Source organism: Garra rufa, chromosome 12 (assembly GCF_049309525.1).
Source record: "Garra rufa chromosome 12, GarRuf1.0, whole genome shotgun sequence".
Classification (NCBI taxonomy): domain Eukaryota; kingdom Metazoa; phylum Chordata; class Actinopteri; order Cypriniformes; family Cyprinidae; genus Garra; species Garra rufa.
The window spans coordinates 5,231,583-5,251,744 of NC_133372.1; the positions used below are offsets into that span (position 1 = coordinate 5,231,583).

At 34.8% G+C, this 20,162-nt stretch overlaps 1 protein-coding gene across 1 annotated transcript in view; it reads left to right on the forward strand.

Annotated features, from left to right (window-relative positions):
* Nucleotides 1-4,346: 4,346 nt before the first annotated feature.
* Nucleotides 4,347-20,162, forward strand: part of LOC141346824 (uncharacterized) — a 40,154-nt gene continuing 24,338 nt past the window's right edge. The window contains exons 1-13 of the mRNA XM_073851784.1: nucleotides 4,347-4,500; nucleotides 5,888-6,441; nucleotides 13,996-14,016; nucleotides 14,114-14,173; nucleotides 14,742-14,795; nucleotides 14,877-14,921; nucleotides 15,023-15,049; nucleotides 15,549-15,593; nucleotides 15,678-15,722; nucleotides 15,816-15,869; nucleotides 19,671-19,739; nucleotides 19,820-19,888; nucleotides 19,980-20,048. Of these exons, the coding sequence (XP_073707885.1) occupies nucleotides 4,347-4,500; nucleotides 5,888-6,441; nucleotides 13,996-14,016; nucleotides 14,114-14,173; nucleotides 14,742-14,795; nucleotides 14,877-14,921; nucleotides 15,023-15,049; nucleotides 15,549-15,593; nucleotides 15,678-15,722; nucleotides 15,816-15,869; nucleotides 19,671-19,739; nucleotides 19,820-19,888; nucleotides 19,980-20,048 (1,266 nt within the window). The remainder of the gene's footprint in view (nucleotides 4,501-5,887; nucleotides 6,442-13,995; nucleotides 14,017-14,113; nucleotides 14,174-14,741; nucleotides 14,796-14,876; nucleotides 14,922-15,022; nucleotides 15,050-15,548; nucleotides 15,594-15,677; nucleotides 15,723-15,815; nucleotides 15,870-19,670; nucleotides 19,740-19,819; nucleotides 19,889-19,979; nucleotides 20,049-20,162) is intronic.

Sequence of the window (20,162 nt, forward strand, 5' to 3'; positions counted from 1 at the left end):
AAAACCAAAGAATTTGTGGGACCCGGAGGATTTTTCTGAAGAACAGCAGGCAGTTTAACTGTTCAGGACAAACAAGGGACCACTTCATTCAGGTAGATTTTGATATTAAGTACAGTGTAAAGACGAGTAATATTATGATTATTAGGAGTAGGGTAAAAAAATTTAAATGAATAGGCTTACTATTTAAATTGCATTGCAGATCTCTAAAGTTGCACTTTTACTAGTTGAAAAAAAAATTTTTCAGCACCTGAAAAAGTGCAAAATGTTTAGGTGTGTAAACAACAGTAATCCAAATAGGCACAAAGTTGCAGAAAAGACCTGGGGGGTGTTCCGTAAACCAAGTTTACCAAATAAGTCAGGCTTATTTCAGTTAGTCTGACTTATTTTGAGCCAAATCAAGTGACAATAAGTCAGACTAACTGAAATAAGCCTGACTTATTTGGTAAACTTGATTTATGGAACACCCCCCTGGACACTATGAAAAAGACAACAAAAAAGCACATGCCATGGGAAATGTTTTTTTTTTTTACTAAGTAACAGCAAATGTTTTAGTCACAACATGGCCTTCTTCAGTGTTATGTTGTGACTGGAACATTAGATGTTTTAATCTTGCACTTGCATTTTTTTTTGACTAAGGGGGCATCACAAGCTCAGACATTTACAGAGGTTATATGGTGCTTCTCTATTGAAGCAGGACTAAAATATGGTGCATTGTTCATATTTTTCTGATATATAGGCGACGAAAACAATACACTGCTCTGCGTGAAGAGTTCTTGAAAAGCATCTCTGAGAATGGTGTCATCCTGATTCTTTCCAGCTCTGTTCACTTTAAACCCTGTGGTCATTATTTGTGGTCAGAATCTGAATTTATGTTTCTGCTCAGATTCACCTTTTGTTGTTTTATTACTGCCCAGTGTGCTTTGAACACCACATGCTTTGATGTTTCAGCTTCAGTTCATTGGTGTACAGCCTGCTGACATACATGGCATGAAGCTGTATATCACAACAGGTCAGGATGTTGGCGATTGCTGGAGATTTTCCATTAATTCTTTAAATATTTTTGCTATATGGCTGACATTAATTGAGTTTAAAGATTTTATGTACAGGCTCATTAATTCTGCAAATAGTTTTGAGATTCCTTTCTATACATTAAAAATCACAAATTAACTTCATAGATGATTTAGTTAGTTGGTAAATATCATATTGGATTGATGAAAGCAATAATTTAGCACTTCCACTATCAAGATATCATGGGAATCATGGGACAAGAATAAAACGCACACATAAAGGAGATGCATTTTAAGTCTTTAGGGTTATTTAGGATGCACAAGTGAAAATACAGTCCTGGCATGTGAAACAACAATTGTTATACTTCACATAACCTTCAGCAGTTCCTTATTCCACAATATTTACTGTAACAGTCTGCCCTACTTCTACATGGCAGCTAAAAGCAGGCAGTTTCACATTGTATGGGTGAGGGTAGATGAAAAAGCGCACACATTTATGATATCAGTGGTAAATAACAAGATTCTTCACAATTAGCTGGGAAGAATGGGTATCAGTGGAAAAGTTAAGCTGCGTGAGGCCATTATAGCTCTCATAACCCAAAAATGAAAATTTGTTGACAATGCCTTCACCTGTAAATTTTGAAATTAAGCATTAGATCACTTGCTCACCAATGGATCCTCTGTAGTGAATGGGTGCCGTCAAAATCCAAACAGCTGATAAAAACATCACAATAATCCACAAGTAATCCACACCACTCCAGTCCATAGTTAACAGTCCAGAGTTCACTGAAAAAGAAATGTTTCAACTTAAATGAATTTGTTACCCCAATGACTAAAGAAAGTTTATCATTAAGTAACTTAAAATTCCAAGTTGTCTAAACTTAATTTTTTTTTTTTTTTTTTTTTTTTTTTTTTACAGTGACCTTTACTTCTGGCCAAAATACAAGTTCATAATCCATAATAATACTTCTTCCAGTAAAAAAAAGTCCCTTGTTGTCCTCTCTAATTAAAATCCAAATTAAATTCAGTGAAAAGCATATTTATTTATACCTGTTTTCAGTGTTAAATGATGCATGATCTGTGCATGCATATTTCTCTCATGGTTTATATGAGATTACGTTTTTACTAGAAAAATAAATATTATTGATTTTGACCGGGAGTTGTGGTTCAAAGTTAGAAAAATGCCTTGGTGTCTCATTCTCATTCAGTACTTGGACCTTTTTTTTTAAATAAAAATTGTGCAGATGTAAATGAATTTGTTTCTTCATCAGATTTGGAGAAATTTAGCATCACTTGCTCACCAATGGATTCTTTGTAGTGAATGGGTACCGTCAGAATCAAAACAGCTGATAAAAACATCACAATAATCCACAATTAATCCACACGACTCCAGTCCATATTAACATCTTGTGAAGTGAAAAGCTGCATGTTTGTAAGAAAAAGATATTTTATCTTCATTGAAATTTTTTTTAACTTAAAATAATGTGTTACCCCGATGACTAAAGATTTTAAGTTTAATCAACTAAAATATCCAATTTGTGACTTAACTTAACATTAAGTAACTTAAAATTCCAAGTTGACTAAACTTAAAGAAAATTGTCAGGGTAACAAATTATTTTAAGTTGAAAAAATAGTTTTACAGTTTTTAAACCTTCACTTCTTACTAAAATACAAGTTCACAATCCATAATAATAATTCCTTCAGTGAAAAAGTCTATCCCTTGTAGTCCTCTCTAATCAAAATCCAAATCAATCCAGTGAAAAGCATATTTGTTTAGACCTGTTTTCGGCTGTTTTCAGTGTTAAATGTGCATGATATGTGCATATTTCTCTCCAGGTTTATATGAGAACTGTTTTACTAGAAAAAAATATATATTTTTGATAGATGACTCTTATTTTGACCAGGAGCTGTGGTTTAAAGTTAGAAAAATGCCTTGGTATCTCGTTCTCATTCAGTACTTTGACTCTCAGTCTGACGGCACCCATTCACTTCAGAGCATCTAGTGGTGCCACAATTAATCCACACCAGTCCAGTCCATAGTTAACATCTTGTGAAGTGAAAAGCTGCATGTTTGTAAGAAACAAATCCATCATTAAAACATTTTATCTTCAAAAAAAAAGATTGTTACCCCAATGACTAAAGATTTTAAGTTTAGTCAAATAAAATATCCAAGTTGTCACTTAACATTAAGTAACTTAAAATTCCAAGTTGACTAAACTTAAAAATTTTTAGTCAGGGTAACGAATTATTTTCAGTTGAAACTTTTTTTTTTTTTTTTTTTACAGTGTTAAAAAAATACAAGTTCATAATCCATAATAAAAGTCTATCCCTTGTTGTCCTCTCTAATCAAAATCCAAATCAATCCAGTGAAAAGCATATTTGTTTAGACCTGTTCTTAGCTGTTTTTTAGTGTTAAATGGTGCGTGATCTGTGTATATTTCACTCCTGGTTTATGTGAGGTTACTTTTTTACTAGAAAAAGAAAAAATTTTGATAGAGGACTCAAATTTTGCTCAGGAGCTGTGGTTTAAAATTAGAAAAAATGCCTTGGTATCTCATTCCCATTTAGTACTTGAACTCTCAATCTGACGGCACCCATTCACTTCTGAGCATCTAATGGTGAGCAAGTAATGTAATGATAAGTTTCTGCAAATTTGCATTTCAGATGAGTAAATTTAAGACAAGTTTTATTTCTTGTGAACTTTTCCTTTAAAGTGCTTTCAGTATGTTTTCGAGAACAATTTATAGTAACTTTTATTTAAACTTTTTTTTTTTTTTAATATAAATAGTGCACTTGTTGTGCATACTGTATGTAAAAATGGGTGGGTTCACAGGAGGAGCTCTAGATATCAGTGTTCCTCTGGATGGCAGTAGATGCTTCACATAAATGGTGCTGATACACATTATTACAGTTCTTGTCTTTTTACAGCAAATCGTGCACTTTTTATACATATCAAATGATTCTCAATCATTCTGTGTGCATTCTATTGATTGCATGTGGATCTCACGCAGAAAAGAGGTTGTGAAGACTGTCCTGAGCTTCTGATTTTCATCATTCAGCTGCTGATTTTTGGTTGGACTCAAGCCTGTGCTATACTGAAATTAGAGCTGTTTCACACAGTAAGTGCACATTTTGCTTTATTAGAATAGTTCAGATAAATGAGACTTATGAGAATAACTTTTTTGCTATTGCATTTTTGAAATATAATATATTAATGCTTTTAAATAAGGAGACACTGAATGCACACTTGGAATGTGGCAATACATGTAATGCGTTTGAGAAAATGGTTATCCATTCATTACTGTGTTGGCATCTGTTTGTCTCTCTCCTACTGTAGTGATGATACGACTGTGTGTAAGCTGGCTGGTTTTGCTGTTGGGAGTGCAGGTAGTTTTGGCTCAGCTAGATGATCTTGACAAAAATGATGAAGTCAGGAGAAATGGAAGAATCAAAAATAAACCAGTCACCTCTAACTTCATCCCAAAAAACAATGGTAAATATTTTTTGTTGTTCAGCACAACACAGCAGACAGAAAGAACATCATGAGCTTGTCAACACTGTATTTGATCTTTAATTTAAAAAAAAAATGGTTTTAACTTTATAGGTGGTATGAGATAATCAAGATTTCATTCATGCAATTCATCAGGCAGGGGCAGGGTGTGCTTGATTTTTTTTACCAAATGAAACTGATTTATATATTTCTCAAGAGCAAGAAAAGTTCATATGAAGTTTGCTCCTTTAAGTCTGCTCTGCTCTCCAGGGCTTCTGAGTTTGATCTAAACTCTGTTCGCTATCCTAGGGCAAATGTCCTCTTTGACATGTTTCTTCTTCATCATAAATGTGATTTACTGGAGACTGGGGTCATTTCAGCTGGTTCACGTTTACTTTTACACTACCAGTCAAAAATTTTTGAACAGTAAGATGTTTAATGTTTTTTTTTATTACATATTACATAAATTACATTTTTAAATACATTTAAATAGAAAACTGTTATTTTAAATGCAAATATTTCAAAATTGTACTGTTTTTGCTGTACTTTGGATCAAATAAATGCAGACTTGTTGAGTAGAAGGAACTTAAAAAAAAACATTAAAAATCTTACTGTTCAAAAACTTTTAACTGGTAGTATACCTTTAATTTTTTTGGCACCTTATGTATGTATGTGTTACCTGAACAAAAGAATTATAGTCAAGTAGTAGTCGCTGGATGTTTTTGTCACTTTATTATTCCAAGTCTCACTTAAAGACATTTTGTTTAAAAAAAAAAGAGTTTACTCAAAATTTACCAACATGTTGTCCCAAGCTCATATGCTGCAATGTTAGTTTAGTATCACTGATTTACTATTGTAGTTTTTTAGATTATTTTAATTTTAAAGTAATCATTTTAAAATTTAATTTAATTTTTTTTTTGAATCATTTTAATGTAGTTTTCAGTGTAAAACAGTATTTTTTACTGTTTTTATATTAAAATGCAATGTTGCTTTGTCAACTAGCTGAAATAAAATAAGTGTAAAATTTTTATATTTTAAGTTTTTTTTTTATTTCAACTTAAGTAATGACAACATTTTTTATTATTATGGTTTTGATTCCATTAACAATAAGCCTGGTTTGCTTTATTTTTCTAGCAGTGACAGTAAGAAGAAAAAAACTATTTGAAGAATGGCCCATATTTCCATATTTGCAGCAGTCAAGCTCAAAAAAAAGACCAAAAAAACTGTAAAACACCATAAAACTTAAACCAAGTTTCAGGTTGATGTTTGGTCATAATACATACAATAAACAAAGATGTTTGAAAATATTAGTGACGTCCAATCTGCCATTTTGAATGTATATTTTTGCATTAATGCTTAGTACTTTTAATGTCTTCTTTCTGTCTTTCAGATAAGGTCTGTAATTTGGAACTTGCATTCTTGGTGGACAGTTCAGAAAGTGCCAAAGACAACCATGCCCAAGAGAAGCGGTTTGTTACTGATATTGTTAACCGGATCCCAAGCATCCGCCTTCAAACCGGACAGGGCTTGAAATTCAGAACTGCTCTCCTTCAGTACAGCAGTCATGTGATCACCGAACAGTCCTTCAAAGATTGGAGGGGCGTGCCCACTTTCCAAGACTATATCGGGCCCATGCCATACATAGGGCAGGGTACCTACACCACCTACGCCATCACCAACCTCACACGCATCTATCTGGAGGAGTCTGATCCTGGCACCTTGAAGGTGGCCATTCTGCTGTATGATGGCAAGTCACATCCCAAGAATCCCGATATCTTCTCTGCTTTAGCTGATGCCAAGAACCAGGGGATTAAATTCTTCGTAGTAGGTTTCACATCCGCTGCCAATGTGGAACAGCTGCAGCAACTGGCCAGTCCTCCGTTTGCCCGCTACGTACACAACCTACAGGACAATGGCGTCGTGGACAAGATCGTCAAAGAGATTGTGAGTAGTGCTTTTAGTTTTCCTATAGGAAATACTTTGTAATCAAACGTGTCTCATTAAAGGGATAGTTCACCCAAAAATGAAAACTACCCCATAATTTACTCACCTTAACGTCATTCTAGGTGTATAGACTTTTTTCATTCAGATGAATACAGTCAGAGTTAATTTAAATATGTCCTGGCTCTTCCAAGCTTTATAATGGCAGTGAAGTGCATCCATCTATCATAAAAATTGCTCCACGTGGCACCGGGGGTTATTACATTTTTGTAAGAATAAAACTTCAGAAAGTTCATAAAGAGATTTATTCTTGAAAATTCAACTTCATTCTCCAAACACTTTGACTTTATTTTCATAATTTCAAATTTATTCTCAAAATATTACGAGATTAGAATTGTAATATTTCGTAAAAAAATGTCAAAATATTATGAGAATAAAGTCTAAAGTATGTGAATAAAGTCAAAATATTTCGAGAATAAAGTCAAAATTACGAGAATTTATTCGTAGCAATTATTTTATATTCTGGAGCATAGAGAATATTCTAGTTTATTAGGCATACGAATGGCTTGAGAGCACCGGGAAATATTCCAAAGTCAGTTTTATAGCAAAATACAAACAATGTATCTATTACAATAATGTGTTTTTCATTCTCTTCAATGTGGCATGACAGATCGCTGTATTCGCCTCAGTTTAAGCAGCATGTGAATCAGCCATCTTTCCCATTACAATGAGATATTTGTTTCATAATTTAGTTTTATTTTTTTTGCATTTCTTCTGATGTTCCTTCACATTAATATCTTGCTAAAAACTTGAAATAAAGACATGAAAAAATCTGTACAAAAGTCATGTAGTGTATTCCAGCCTTAAATTGTTTGCAGAAGTAATTGGTGCCATTGATTTCTATAATCTACTCAGGTTTACGGTGATGTTGTAAATCTCTCGATATGAACTAAATTTCTGTTTAAATTCCTTGATCTGAATTGTGATTCACAATAATTTGATAGCTCTTATGTAAACTTAATATATCAGCTGTTGTCTCATTTGTGCCTATTTTTATTTCTCCTGAGGAATGTTTGAAGAAACATCTGAAAAATGTGATTAAAAACATCTGAGCAATAAAAAATCCCTCAGGACTGTCCAAACAAGGCAGTTTAAGGTGGCAGTGTTAGGAAAAGAGCTGTAAAAACAAATTTTTGGTTCTTTGGGACCAACTTTGAAGTGTGGAAATTCTGAAGGTCAGATGCTTTTGAAGGCCCAAATGAAGGATTTATATCTCTTGAGGGATCTCAGATTAAGAGGGGCGTGTGTGTGTGGTTTGTGCTACTGAGAACACTCTTCATGCAGCGAAAAATGGGCTGCCTTATCTTTGTATCTGTCCTTAGGACATGGAAAAAGTTGATTATGAATTCCTTCGACAGGGCATTAAGGGCATAATGAGTAAATGCTCACTCAAACACACCTCCTCTCAAGATAAAAACCCCTAAAGGTGATTTAAGAAGTTGTCTCCAGTACCTAATAAAAGTGATACAAAGCATGGTGCCAACATCTGGTCAAGTGTGTCCCACAATGAAGCATATACTGTCATGTCCATCCATCTGTTTCATCACAGTTTTATTAAAAACTTTGACAGGTTCCTTGTGGCTTTGGCTGATGGTTTTAGCGTTGTTTCCTATTAGAAGACAGGAATGCTGGATCTTAGTGTGTCTGGAGGTGTATAAACTTACAGAATGTCTTTAATGTGGTGAGCTGACCTCTGTGTTTCATAGCACACAGCATCTGCACATGGTCTGAAAACTTTTACGACTGAATGTTAGCCAGCGCTGCCGTCTCCTGCTAGAGTTTCCCTTGTGCTTCTCTGATAATAGAAAACAGCAGATCACAGGAGGGACAAGTAACACCTGCCAAATATCCAGACAGAACCAGTGTTTGATGGTTTTAAATGTTCTTTCAGACTGGAAAAAAAATGGTTTTGGTGCTTTAAACTTAAGATTTACTTGGGGACAGATTCACAAAAGTTTGTAAGTGCAATTCTTGAGGAAAAAAAATCGAAGAAGTTTTTAAATATTGGAGGTTATTTAAGATTATTTTTAAGTACACTCTTTTCAAGGATTTGAAATGTTAAGTTTTCAAAAGAAAATATAATAGACATTTTTTTTTTAGAAAATTCTTCAGTATTTTTGGAATACAAAAAGTTAAGATAGAATAGGGATGGGCATTTCTGATCATATTTCATTTCGAGCAATCCACAGGTTTGAGAAACGAGTACTCGATTAATCAGGGGTGGAGTTTAAGCAAGGGGCGGGGCGTTTGCATCACAGTATACAGTAAACAATTAAAAGAAATAACAGCATGAGGTGAAGCTGAAGCGCTTTTTCTACATGACGCATTGTATATAAAATTAATCACATAGCCTAGATACATAAATATGTAAATGTTATATTACAAATTGTATTTATCTACACAAAATGCATGTGAGCTTGAACTACGTACGTGCCAATCATAAAGTAGTTGACACACTTCTCTGGTTACTTTAAAACAATGGAAACTGAAGCCAGGTCAGACATTGTTGCATGCTTTAGAAGCCATTTTCGCTCCGGTCTTGTCTCTAGACCACAACTTCTCACAGCCGTAACAATCAAAAATCAGACTACCGCCCAAATACCAGCAAAACCAATCAGAAAGAATGAAAGTAGTTTAATTTTAAAAAATGCATTTTTAGAGCCAATCGATCGTCATATTCATGCTCGATCGTCGCTGATGGGTTTGAGTAATCGATTAATCGAGTACTCGTGCACATCCCTAAGATAGAATTAAAAGAAAATGCCATGTTATTCTTAAGAATAATGTTTTGTGAATCCAGCCCCTTGACCATTCTAGTTAGGACTGGTAGACTACAGCTGAAGTCAAAAGTTTACAAACATCTTGCAGAATCTGCAAAATGTTAATTTTACCAAAATAAGAGGGATCATACAAAATGCATGTTATTTTTTATTTAGTACTGACCTGAATAAGATATTTCACATAAAAGACATTTGCATATAGTCCACAAGAGAAAACAATAGTTAAATTTATCAAAAATGACCCTGTTCAAAAGTTTACATACTCTTGATTCTTAATACCGTGTTGTTACCTGAATGATCCACAGCTGTTTTATTGTTTAGTGATAGTTGTTCATGAGTCCCTTGTTTGTCTTGAACAGTTAAACTGCCTGCTGTTCTTCAGAAAATCCTTCAGGTCCCACAAATTCTTTGGTTTTCCAGCATTTGTATGTATTTGAACTCTTTTCAGTAATGACTGTACAATTTTAAGATCCATCTTTTCACACTGAGGACAACTGAGGGACTCATACACAACTATTACAGAAGGTTCAAACGCTCACTGATGCTCCAGAAGCAAACACAATGCATTAACCATCAGGGGTGTAAACTTTCGAACAGAATGAGAATGTGTACATTTTTTCTTATTTTGCCTAAATAACATATTTTTTTCATTTAGCACTGCCCTCCAGAAGCTGCAGAAGATACTTACGTTTCCATCTTCAAATTCAAAAGGTTTTATCGATGGATTGTGTTTCCTTCTGGAGCATCAGTGAGCGTTTTAACCTTCTGTAATCATTGCATATGAGTCCCTCAGTTGTCCTCTGTGTGAAAAGATGAATCTCAAAATCATACAGTCATTGTTAGAAGTGAGCTATAATGCACAAAAGAATTTGTGGAACCTGAAGGATTTTTCTGAAGAACAGCAGGCAGTTTAACTGTTCAGGACAAACAAGTGACTCATGAACAACTATCACTAAACAAAAAACACAGCTGTGGATCATTCAGGTAACAAGACAGTATAACGGAACTGTATATAAACTTTTGAATGCGGTCATTTTTATAAACTCTTATTTTCTCTTGTGGACTGTATGTAAATGATTTTATGTGAACTGTCTTATTCAGGTAAGTACTAAATAAAAAATACCATGCATTTTGTATGATCCCATATATTTTGGAAAAATAATTAACATTTTGCAGATTCTGCAAGGTGTATGTAAACTTTTGACCTCATCTGTACCTAAGCTGGTTGACCATGTTGCACCACCATAAGCTGGAATGCAACATTTCTTTGGTCTTTTTCAGCAGAAGATGTACACCTGAGGTAGAAACATCTAAGAAAAACATCTACTGTGTAGCGGGTGGATCCACATTCTCAAACTTCCAATGAATTGTTCTCGTTCCCTGTTAGAATATTCAGCAAAAACTACATTTAAGGTGATAAATGGTTTAGTATTGCAGGGTTTTAGAAGTCCAAGCTGGTTAGAGCTGGTTGACTACTTGGGCTAAATTGGTTTAGATTTGCTGAGCTACTAGACCAGATTAATCACTTTTTTTTTCCAGTGAGAGTGGCTGATTTTAGGCTGAATGGTTGGGTGATATCTGTAATAGAGACATTTGCGGTGGGTAGATCCAAATTCTAAATGTAAAAATACTCTAGCTTACTCATTTTATTTTGTATACCAATACATATATTGTGATTATTCCATTAAGCTTCTCAACATTGCATCTAAAAGTCAAATAAGTTTAGAGAGATGTTTTTAATGAGCAAAATACACTATATTGCCAAAAATACTGAACAGGTTTTGACTACTTTAGTAATTTCCATGAGTACAAATCTTCATGTTTAAGCATATAATGATATTCTAGGGAATTGTGTGCTTATAATTTTATAGCAACAGTTTTGACAGGGCCCTTTTCTGTTCTAACATGACAATGCCTCTGTGTATATAAGGTTTTAGAAAGAATAAATGATTGATTCAGTCATTGTGGAAGAACTTGACTGGTCTGCTTAAAGCAAAGTCCTAATTCCAACTAAATACCTCTGGTGTTACTTTAAATGCAGACCTTGAGCCAAAAACTCATCACCACACAAATGACTTGTACATACACTATATGGGCAAAAGTATTGGGACACCGCTTCTTTAGAATAGAAAAAGGCACTTCCGAAACTGTGGCAACAAAGATGGAAACATAATTCATGTATTTAAAAATTATATTTCCATCTCTATTGCAACAGTTTTGGAAGTGTCTAAAAAGACTGTACCTTTATGTACAAGTCATTGGTGTGTGGTGATGAGTTTACAGCTCAAGGTTTGCATTAAAGTCACACCAGAGATGTTCAGTTGGGATTAGAACTTGGCTTTATGCAGACCAGTCAAGTTCTTCCACACTGACTGAATCAATCATTTCTTTTTAAACCTTGCCTTATACACAGAGGCATTGCCATGTTAGAACAGAAAAGGTTCCGGTCCAAGCTGTTGCTATAAAATTAGAAGCGCACAATTGCCTAGAATATCATTATATGCTTAAACATTAAGATTTGTGACCCTGGACCACAAAACCAGTCATAAGTGTAAATTTGTCGAAATTGAGATTCTTACGTCATCCGAAAGCTGAGTAAATAAGCTTTCCATTGATATATTGTTTGTTAAAATAGGACAATGTTTGTCTGAGATACAACTGTTTGAAAACCTGGAATCTGAGGGTGCAAAAAAATCTAAATATTGAGAAAATCGCCTTAAAAGTTGTCCAAATGAAGTTCTTAGCAATGCATATGACTAATCAAAAATCAAGTTTTTATATATTTATGGTAGAAAATGTACAAAATATCTTCATGGAACATGATCTTTACTTAATATGCTAATGATTTTTGGCATAAAAGAGAAATCGATTATTTTGACCCATACAATGTATTTTTGGCTATTGCTACAAATATACCCGCGCTACTTAAGACTGGTTTTGTGGTCCAGGGTCACATTTGTACTCATGGAAATTATTAAAGTAGTAAAACCTGTTCATTAGAAGGGGTGTTCCAATACTTTTGGCTATATAGTGTATTATAGAATTTTTAAATGTAAATAGATCTGGTGGATCCGATTGACCTGTTTGACCACCTTAAGCTGGCACAAGATTTTTCTTAGCGGGCTGCAGTGTTTCCACAGGGAACATCTGTTTCTCATTGACTTTGTGCCGGGTCAGAGCTTTAGGGTACTACGATCAGCATGATCCTGCATGCAGGATGAATATCTCACCCAGCTTTCTGCACGCTAGCTGCTCTGGAACGACTGTTGATGCAGGTGCTTGTCAATGAGACAAGAAAAGCACAATCAGGAGCTTTAATCGCAGGCCAGGAGCATTCAGATAGCATGCGACTTTTTGTCTTCTCTGCTGCTCGACTGTCTCATCCGCTTTGTTTACATCTGCTAATCAGCTGCTCGTTTAAGCCAAGTGTGATGTTACTCATCATCGCACACGTTTCAAGTTAAATAAGACATGCATCTTTCCAATGTGTCATTATGTTAACCGCGTGCACTGTTTACAATCAAGATGAAATGACTTAATGTGTTGCAATGAAGATGCCTTTGTTCTTATGAGTGGCTGTGATTTCCAGATTACAGCATCTGTCTATCATCACTGTCCCTGAACTTGATCTTTCATCCAAGGAATGTTGTTACATGTCTCTCTTTCTCTCAATGTCTGTTTTCTCATTCATACACATGTGCACCTATTATGCAAATGAAACTGACATCATGAGAAACATCTAATAAAAATCAGTCTGGCACGTGGAACACATGCATGTACAACTTTAGACTTTCTTCCTTTGGCTTTTTGTGTATCAAGAAGAAAAAAAAATGCAATATTTGAGTTTTTCTAAAAATTGGTTTGGACATTTGTGACCCTGGACTACAAAATCAGTCATAAGTGTCAGGGTTTTTTTTTTTTTACATTGAGATTTATACATCATCTGAAAGCTGAATAAATAAGCTTTCCATTGGTTTGTTAGGATAATAATAGGACAATATTTGGCCGAGATACAACTATTTGAAAATCTAGAATCTGAAGGTGAAATAACTAAGTCTAAATATTAAGAAAATTGCCTTTAAAGTTGTCCAAATAAAGTTCTTAGCAGTGCATATTACTAATCAAAAATTAAGCTTTGATATATTCACAGTAGGAAATTTACTAAATATCTTCATGGAACATGATCTTTACTTAATATCCCTAATGATTTTTGGCATAAAAGAAACATTGATAATGTATTTTTGGCACTTAAGACTAGTTTTGTGGTTCAGGGTCACATTTATACACGTAAAGGCTGTGTAATGTGTTTATTGCAAAAAAAGGGGAAATTGACACTCTTTGGGTTTGCTTGATTCTGAATTCTCATTTGTGGATGTTTTTATGATCCTGGGACATTCAGAATAGTAAAACATCATAAAAAATGATTAGTTCAGCTTTATTCTGCAGCTCTGAGGGTTAACTGGGCGTGTAATATTTGAGAACCTGCCTTAACGGCTTACAGTGTCTAGTATTACATATTAATTGTTCATTCATTCAAAAAAATAAAGTTTATTAGCTCATGACGGCATATCTCAGAAACTGCCTGCAGACAGATATTCACCTCCTTTTAAGGTGGCTGTTACCAGAACATGCCACTAATGTTATTATTAATGAAAAACTTGTAATTCTTGTGTATTTTTCTTGTAATTTAACTTTTTTCACATTTGTTTCCTTCTAGACTGAGTTGGCTGATAAAGTGGTAAGTGTTTGTCTGACAGAATTAATTCAGGACACTTATGAGTGACATTATTTGTTGTGACTAAAGCAGTGCATGTGTGTGTGCATGTGTTCAACAGTGCCCTCTTTCCCCAAATTGCACTTGTGAGAAAGGAGAGCGAGGACCCTTTGGACCCGCTGTAAGTGTTAAACCTTCTTAAAGCTCTTTCTAGTCCCACACACAATGTTTTAACACAGCATAATTTCAAATGAATTCAGTGTCTTTCCATGCAATTTTAATCAAGAGAACCAACCACCAGATTGATCAAAGTGGCCTCATTGGCTGAACATGCAAGAACTTTAAATGTTATGGATAATCATAAAATATATGGTTCAGTCAAAAACGAAAGTGCTGTAATTATTCATGCTTATGTCATAACCTGTTAGCTATTATTTTTTTTGTTACTCAACAGCTGTTGTCCATACAGTGAGTTTATAATCATATCTGTCAATCTACAAAAAATTGCATACGATGGAACAAAAAAAAAAAAAACATGAAAGCACCATAAAACTAGTCCTTATTATTGACTTGCTGCATTTGATTTGGTGGACAGAAGTCGTTTGAATATTGCTTTAAAATAAATAATTCAGAAGGGAAAACTGCTCCGCTGCTATTTTAAATAGCACTTTTGACAGAATGATCTGTTGTGAATGGCGATGTGAATCTGGATCATTAGTAAGTTAACGCTCTTTCTCTGAGAACCACAGGGTAAAAAGGGTCGTCCCGGAGAAGATGGAATTCCAGGATCTAAAGGAGAAAAGGTCAAAGATTTCTTTAATGACCTGTTATATTTGTTATTATTTATTCATGTTAACATTTAAAATATATTTTATTTCCTACAGGGAGATAGTGGTTTCAGCGGCTCTCCTGGACGAGACGGGACAGAGGTGAACCTGGCTGGAACAAGGCCTAAAGTCACTCTATTTTGACATTATCTGCGTGTGTAATTACTCTTCCTTCTCACTGTTTGTTCTGTATTGATCATTAGGGTAAACCTGGCGACAAAGGAGAAAGGGTAAGATTATGCATCATAGACCAGTTAAAGATTTAGAAGTTATCAAAAATCAGGTGTTATTAGAAAATAAATAGAGGCATTTCCAAGAAATGCATGAACCGATTTAAAATGTATCTAATCATATGCAACTGTTATGAATGTCTTATTTGCAGTCTTTAATAGTGTTGTCCTTGCTGATGTGACAGTGGTCATAATTTAATTGTTAATAAATACATTAAAATATAAAATTAAGTAATTTTTAATCATTTGAAATCTCATTTGTAAGTCACTTTTTGTATAAACATGTTCACCAAATGGATAAATATATGTTAAATCTGACTAAACGTATTTTAAAGTGATACAAAATTCTGTTTTTTATTAACATGACTGCAGAGTTCATCTCATCTGATCATATTTTAAAAAATACAAAGTACTATATATTTCATATTAACTGTAAAATATATACTATATGTAGTTATACGCACATTGAGGCACTGACCATTGAAAATCAATATTTTAGGGCGAGAAAGGGGAGTGTGGGATACCAGGAGTCAAAGGAGACAGAGTGAGTGACACTTCAGATTTTCAATGCAGTTCATGCACAATAGCATACTGTATTTGTATCAGACTAAATATGATTTTCTTAAAGGGTCCAGAGGGTCCTGCTGGTATCAGAGGAAGCAGAGGGCTCCAGGTTTGTCTTTAGACTACTTTTGTGAAAATGCAAAACAAGCATTTTTCTCTTTTTCCATGAGCAGTTTAATGAATTATGTGTGTTTCTCTGCAGGGTTTGCCTGGACCTAATGGAGATATTGGACCTGAAGGCCTACCGGGCCAAAAAGTAGGTTCAATTCAACAATCTCTGCTTTCAAATACAAAACCACGTTTTTTTTTTAGATAGCAGGTGGAAAATTGAATTCTTCAAAATAGGTTCCAAAAGAGGATTTTCACAGTGATGCTACAGAACAACCATGTTGGGTTTCAGCAAATAACCTTTCAGTAAACAGTTCTTAAAAATGTATGTATATTAGTGTGAGGAACATTTTAATAATCACAAAGAACCTTTCCTAAAATAGAAATGTTACATGAAGGTGAAAGGTTCTTCAAGAAACCATCTACACAAATAATAATACCATGCACGTTATTCTGTGTTCTTGTATGATAGAAATATATCTCCAGACGTTAATCCCCTGTATGGGCTTGCAAGGTGCTGCCATGCTAAAAAAATACTTTCTGAAAGAATTCATTAGGCTTGTATTGGTTATTTTTAATCTGGATCTATTTTGACACTCAAAAAGCTAATTTAGTTCTCTGTCAGTGCTGATATGCATCTGTGTGCTACTAAGGAGAACTCAGACCTTGATTATTTTTCTGGAATGTTCTTTTTTCACAAACTGCATCTGAGCTACAGATTAATGCCTGGACTTGCATGCATGTGTCGCACCACAAATCAATATTTCTGTCTTTGACAGGTGAAGGTGTTCTGCCTAATGTGTCTGAACACAGTAATTGCAGTCTTTACTTCAGTATGTCTGACATGAGCCATGAGATCCCCAGTTTCATATGCCCAGCGAAAGAATGCACGTGTGCCTAAAATATTCATGAAATGATTTTTATAGTATCATAGCTATTGTGATCTTCCCATTCAGCAGATGCTGCTGATATTTAAAGCGTTCCCTTAAGGTTAAGTCTTCTGTTTAAAGCAGCATGTGTTTATTTTGGTACCCATATTAACACAGTCTTGAAGACAAGCACTTTGACTTTATATTTAGGTAATCTGACTGAATCTAGATGATGTAAGTAGTTTATTGCTGTAGTTTGAGTTTTGGTATGCGTTCCATGTAGATTAGATGTAAATGTGATTAATTTATCCTCATGTTGCTCCAAAAACATAATGAGAAAAGTCTCAAGACATTTTTTTCAAAGCTAACCTTCTTTTAACATGAGCACTGCGTATTTAGAACAGCTTGTCATGAGCGAAAGCTGCAAAAGGTGTGAGACCTGAGCGCAATGGTCAAACACGTCTGTCTAGCATGTGTTTGCACAGAAAAACAATGGAGAAATACAATGGAAAACAATGGAAAAGTAGAGCAGTGGTATTTAAAAACAGTCTGTGTGAACAGCCCCTTAGAACATAACATATTCAGTATCTAGATTTTGCAAAATAATCTTTTATTGGCTCTCTCTGATTATTCTATTAGCAAAATCCAATATCAGTCAACTTTTAATTCCTATGTGTTGATGTATTAGTACATAAACCAATTTAAATACATATGTGACCCTGGACCACAAAACCAGTCTTAAGTCGCTGGGGTATATTTGTAGCAATAGCCAAAAGTACATTGTATGGGTCAAAATTATTGATTTTTCTTTTATGCCAAAAATCATTAGGAAATTAAGTAAAGATCATGTTACATTAAGATTTTTTGTAAAATTCCTACTATAAATATATCAAAATGTAATTTTTGATTAGTAATATGCATTGTTAAGAACTTAATTTGGACAACTTTCAAGGTGATTTTCTCAGTATTTTGATTTTTTTGCACCCTCAGATTCCAGATTTTCAAATAGATGTATCTCGGCCAAATAAAAAGCTTATTTATTGAGCTTTCATATGATGTATTTATCTCAGTTTTGTAAAATTTACGGAGCGCATGTCAACACTCTGACATGTGCTCAGTGAAATGTGCTTTTGGTTGTTAATAATAATCTGTGCGGTAACTGGTTAAATCGTGGCTGCTGCTCATAAAACGATTACAATACATCTTCGGAGGTTCCTGTCATGAAGAGCCGTAAAAGCTTTAAGAAATGTCTGTTCCAATGTGTGACTCGAAAAGTGGGTGAGTCTGAAGCACGAAACTTTTAACATGCACCGTGACTGTAATAATGTTTTGTCTGTAATTTTTTTTTCTACCGTCGTACTGTCGCGTGACTGTAAAACCAAAATGATGTCGGACGTGAAGACGGGGTATCTTTAATTTCAGTTTCAGCCGAACTCATGTTGCTCTACTAATATTCAGTTCAAATGATTTCTGCATCTGATTCTGCAATGAAAGCACAAGCAGCGCTGTTGCAGAGGAGGAGATGTCGGCAGCTCAACTAATAGGATTAGACTGATGTCATATCGTAAATGTATCGTCATCACTCTATGATACATATCGTAACATTTTTGCATCGCGAAATATCGTACCACGAAATATCGTTACATCCCTAGTACTTACAGGCTGTGAGCCAGTCGCACCAGACTGTCCTTGAAAAGTTGGAATTGCCCCAGTTTATAGTGCTCTCAGCCGCACTGTAGGCCACTCTCCCAGGTTCAGGAAACAGTCCTCCGTAAAATGAGCTCCACTCATACGAATATTTGCGTTGTACTTAGGGTTGGGTCGATAGACAATGCCATTGTCCATCACAGATGGCCGATAGACATCATGATGCTGAGCCGGCATCGCGATCCTCCGTCCCGCCCCCGCCGCAGCAGCAGCAACCCGCTCGTGAAAAACACACACCTATAGCCAAATGAAATGTATGTTTTCAATTTCTGCATCTTTACTTCTTTTATTATTATTATTATTATAATGAGGAAATAATAACAAGGAAGTTGTTAGCGATCACAATAAAAATTACAGTGAACTCCAAACGAATTACACAAACTAGTTTGTTTACATTAATAAATGAGGCATACAAAAACAGCAGAAAAAAATCTAAATAATTTCAATTAAATTAGATTAAATAAACTACACCAAATATGCCCTTTTCTTGGTTTTACCATAACAAATAGAGCTTGGAACAAAAAACGAGCGAATATATTTTTTTTCTATTGAAATACGAACGTACAGTACAAAGCCTAGTATACATTATAAATAACAGTTTATCACTCAAATGCATTGGGAATATGGAAACACTTGGATTTGTGTCGAATTACAGAGGTACGTGAGCCCAACGCCTGCTATTTTTAGTTTCGCTTTGTTTTGGTTTCTTAACTTTTATATATTTTGTTTCATTCCTGTTCTGTTTTGAATACCGTTACATTTAAATGATTCGTTTTGGAGTCAGGGTAACTAACTTATAGCTATGTTTATAGTGTTTATAATGTTAATACATAATAATATTTCGCTTGATTTGGTATTATTTCTGATATTACACTTTCTCTCTAAACATTCCGCTGCTCATTAAATGCGTTTGGAGAGAGTGGGTTAAGCAGTAAGCAATCAATGAGAGCGATTTTGAACTTAAAAAAGCTGACTGGTCGAAAATATGTTAAGAACCAACACACATCCTCCAAATACATCTACATAACCCCGTGCTTGCTTTGTCTTGTATGCACGCACACACTGTCACGATCTAATGCACCGGATCTTTAAAAACAATTACCAGAACGCAAAAATCCAAAATTTGACATTTTTCGGAAAAGGATCCGGCTTCAAATTAAGCACTGGTGGAAACGGTAGGCTACAATTAATTAATTCGTTATGAATTAATTATTTAACAACAACCAACAACCAAATTTTATTTTGGAAGTGGAGTAATGCTTTAATGCTGGTCTAATCGGGTCTGTTCAGTGGAGAGCGTTGGTTTCCCAAATTACATTTTGATATTGGATTTTTTGGATTTAGTTATTGTTCTGAATGTTTCTGCATTTCAGGGCGAGAGAGGCTTTCCTGGACCACCAGGAATACAGGGAGAGACTGGCATTGGGCTTCCTGGACCAAAGGTTGGCTTTTATATTAAACCTGTAAAATTAGCAACCCAGTGAAGTCATATCTGTGATCATAACATGAGTTTTCTAAATAGGGTGATGTGGGGTTTCAAGGCAGAATGGGTCCTCCTGGTCCTCATGGGCTTGGTGAGCCAGGCCTACCGGTAAAGATATGCAAGTGATCTTGCTCAATAGAGGTTGCATTTGACACAATGAAGTCATTGTATTAATTTCTACATCATGTTTACTTTGAAGGGGGCACAGGGGCCGCAGGGTGTGCCAGGAGAGAAGGGCCCTCCAGGAGAGGGTTTACCAGGACCAAAGGTAACGTCATTGGATACAGTTTTATTGTTTTCAGAATGCAGAGTGCGTGAGTCATATCAAGGTTATTAATAGGTTTAATATGTTTTTTATTCAAGTTGTGTCTTGTGTGCATGG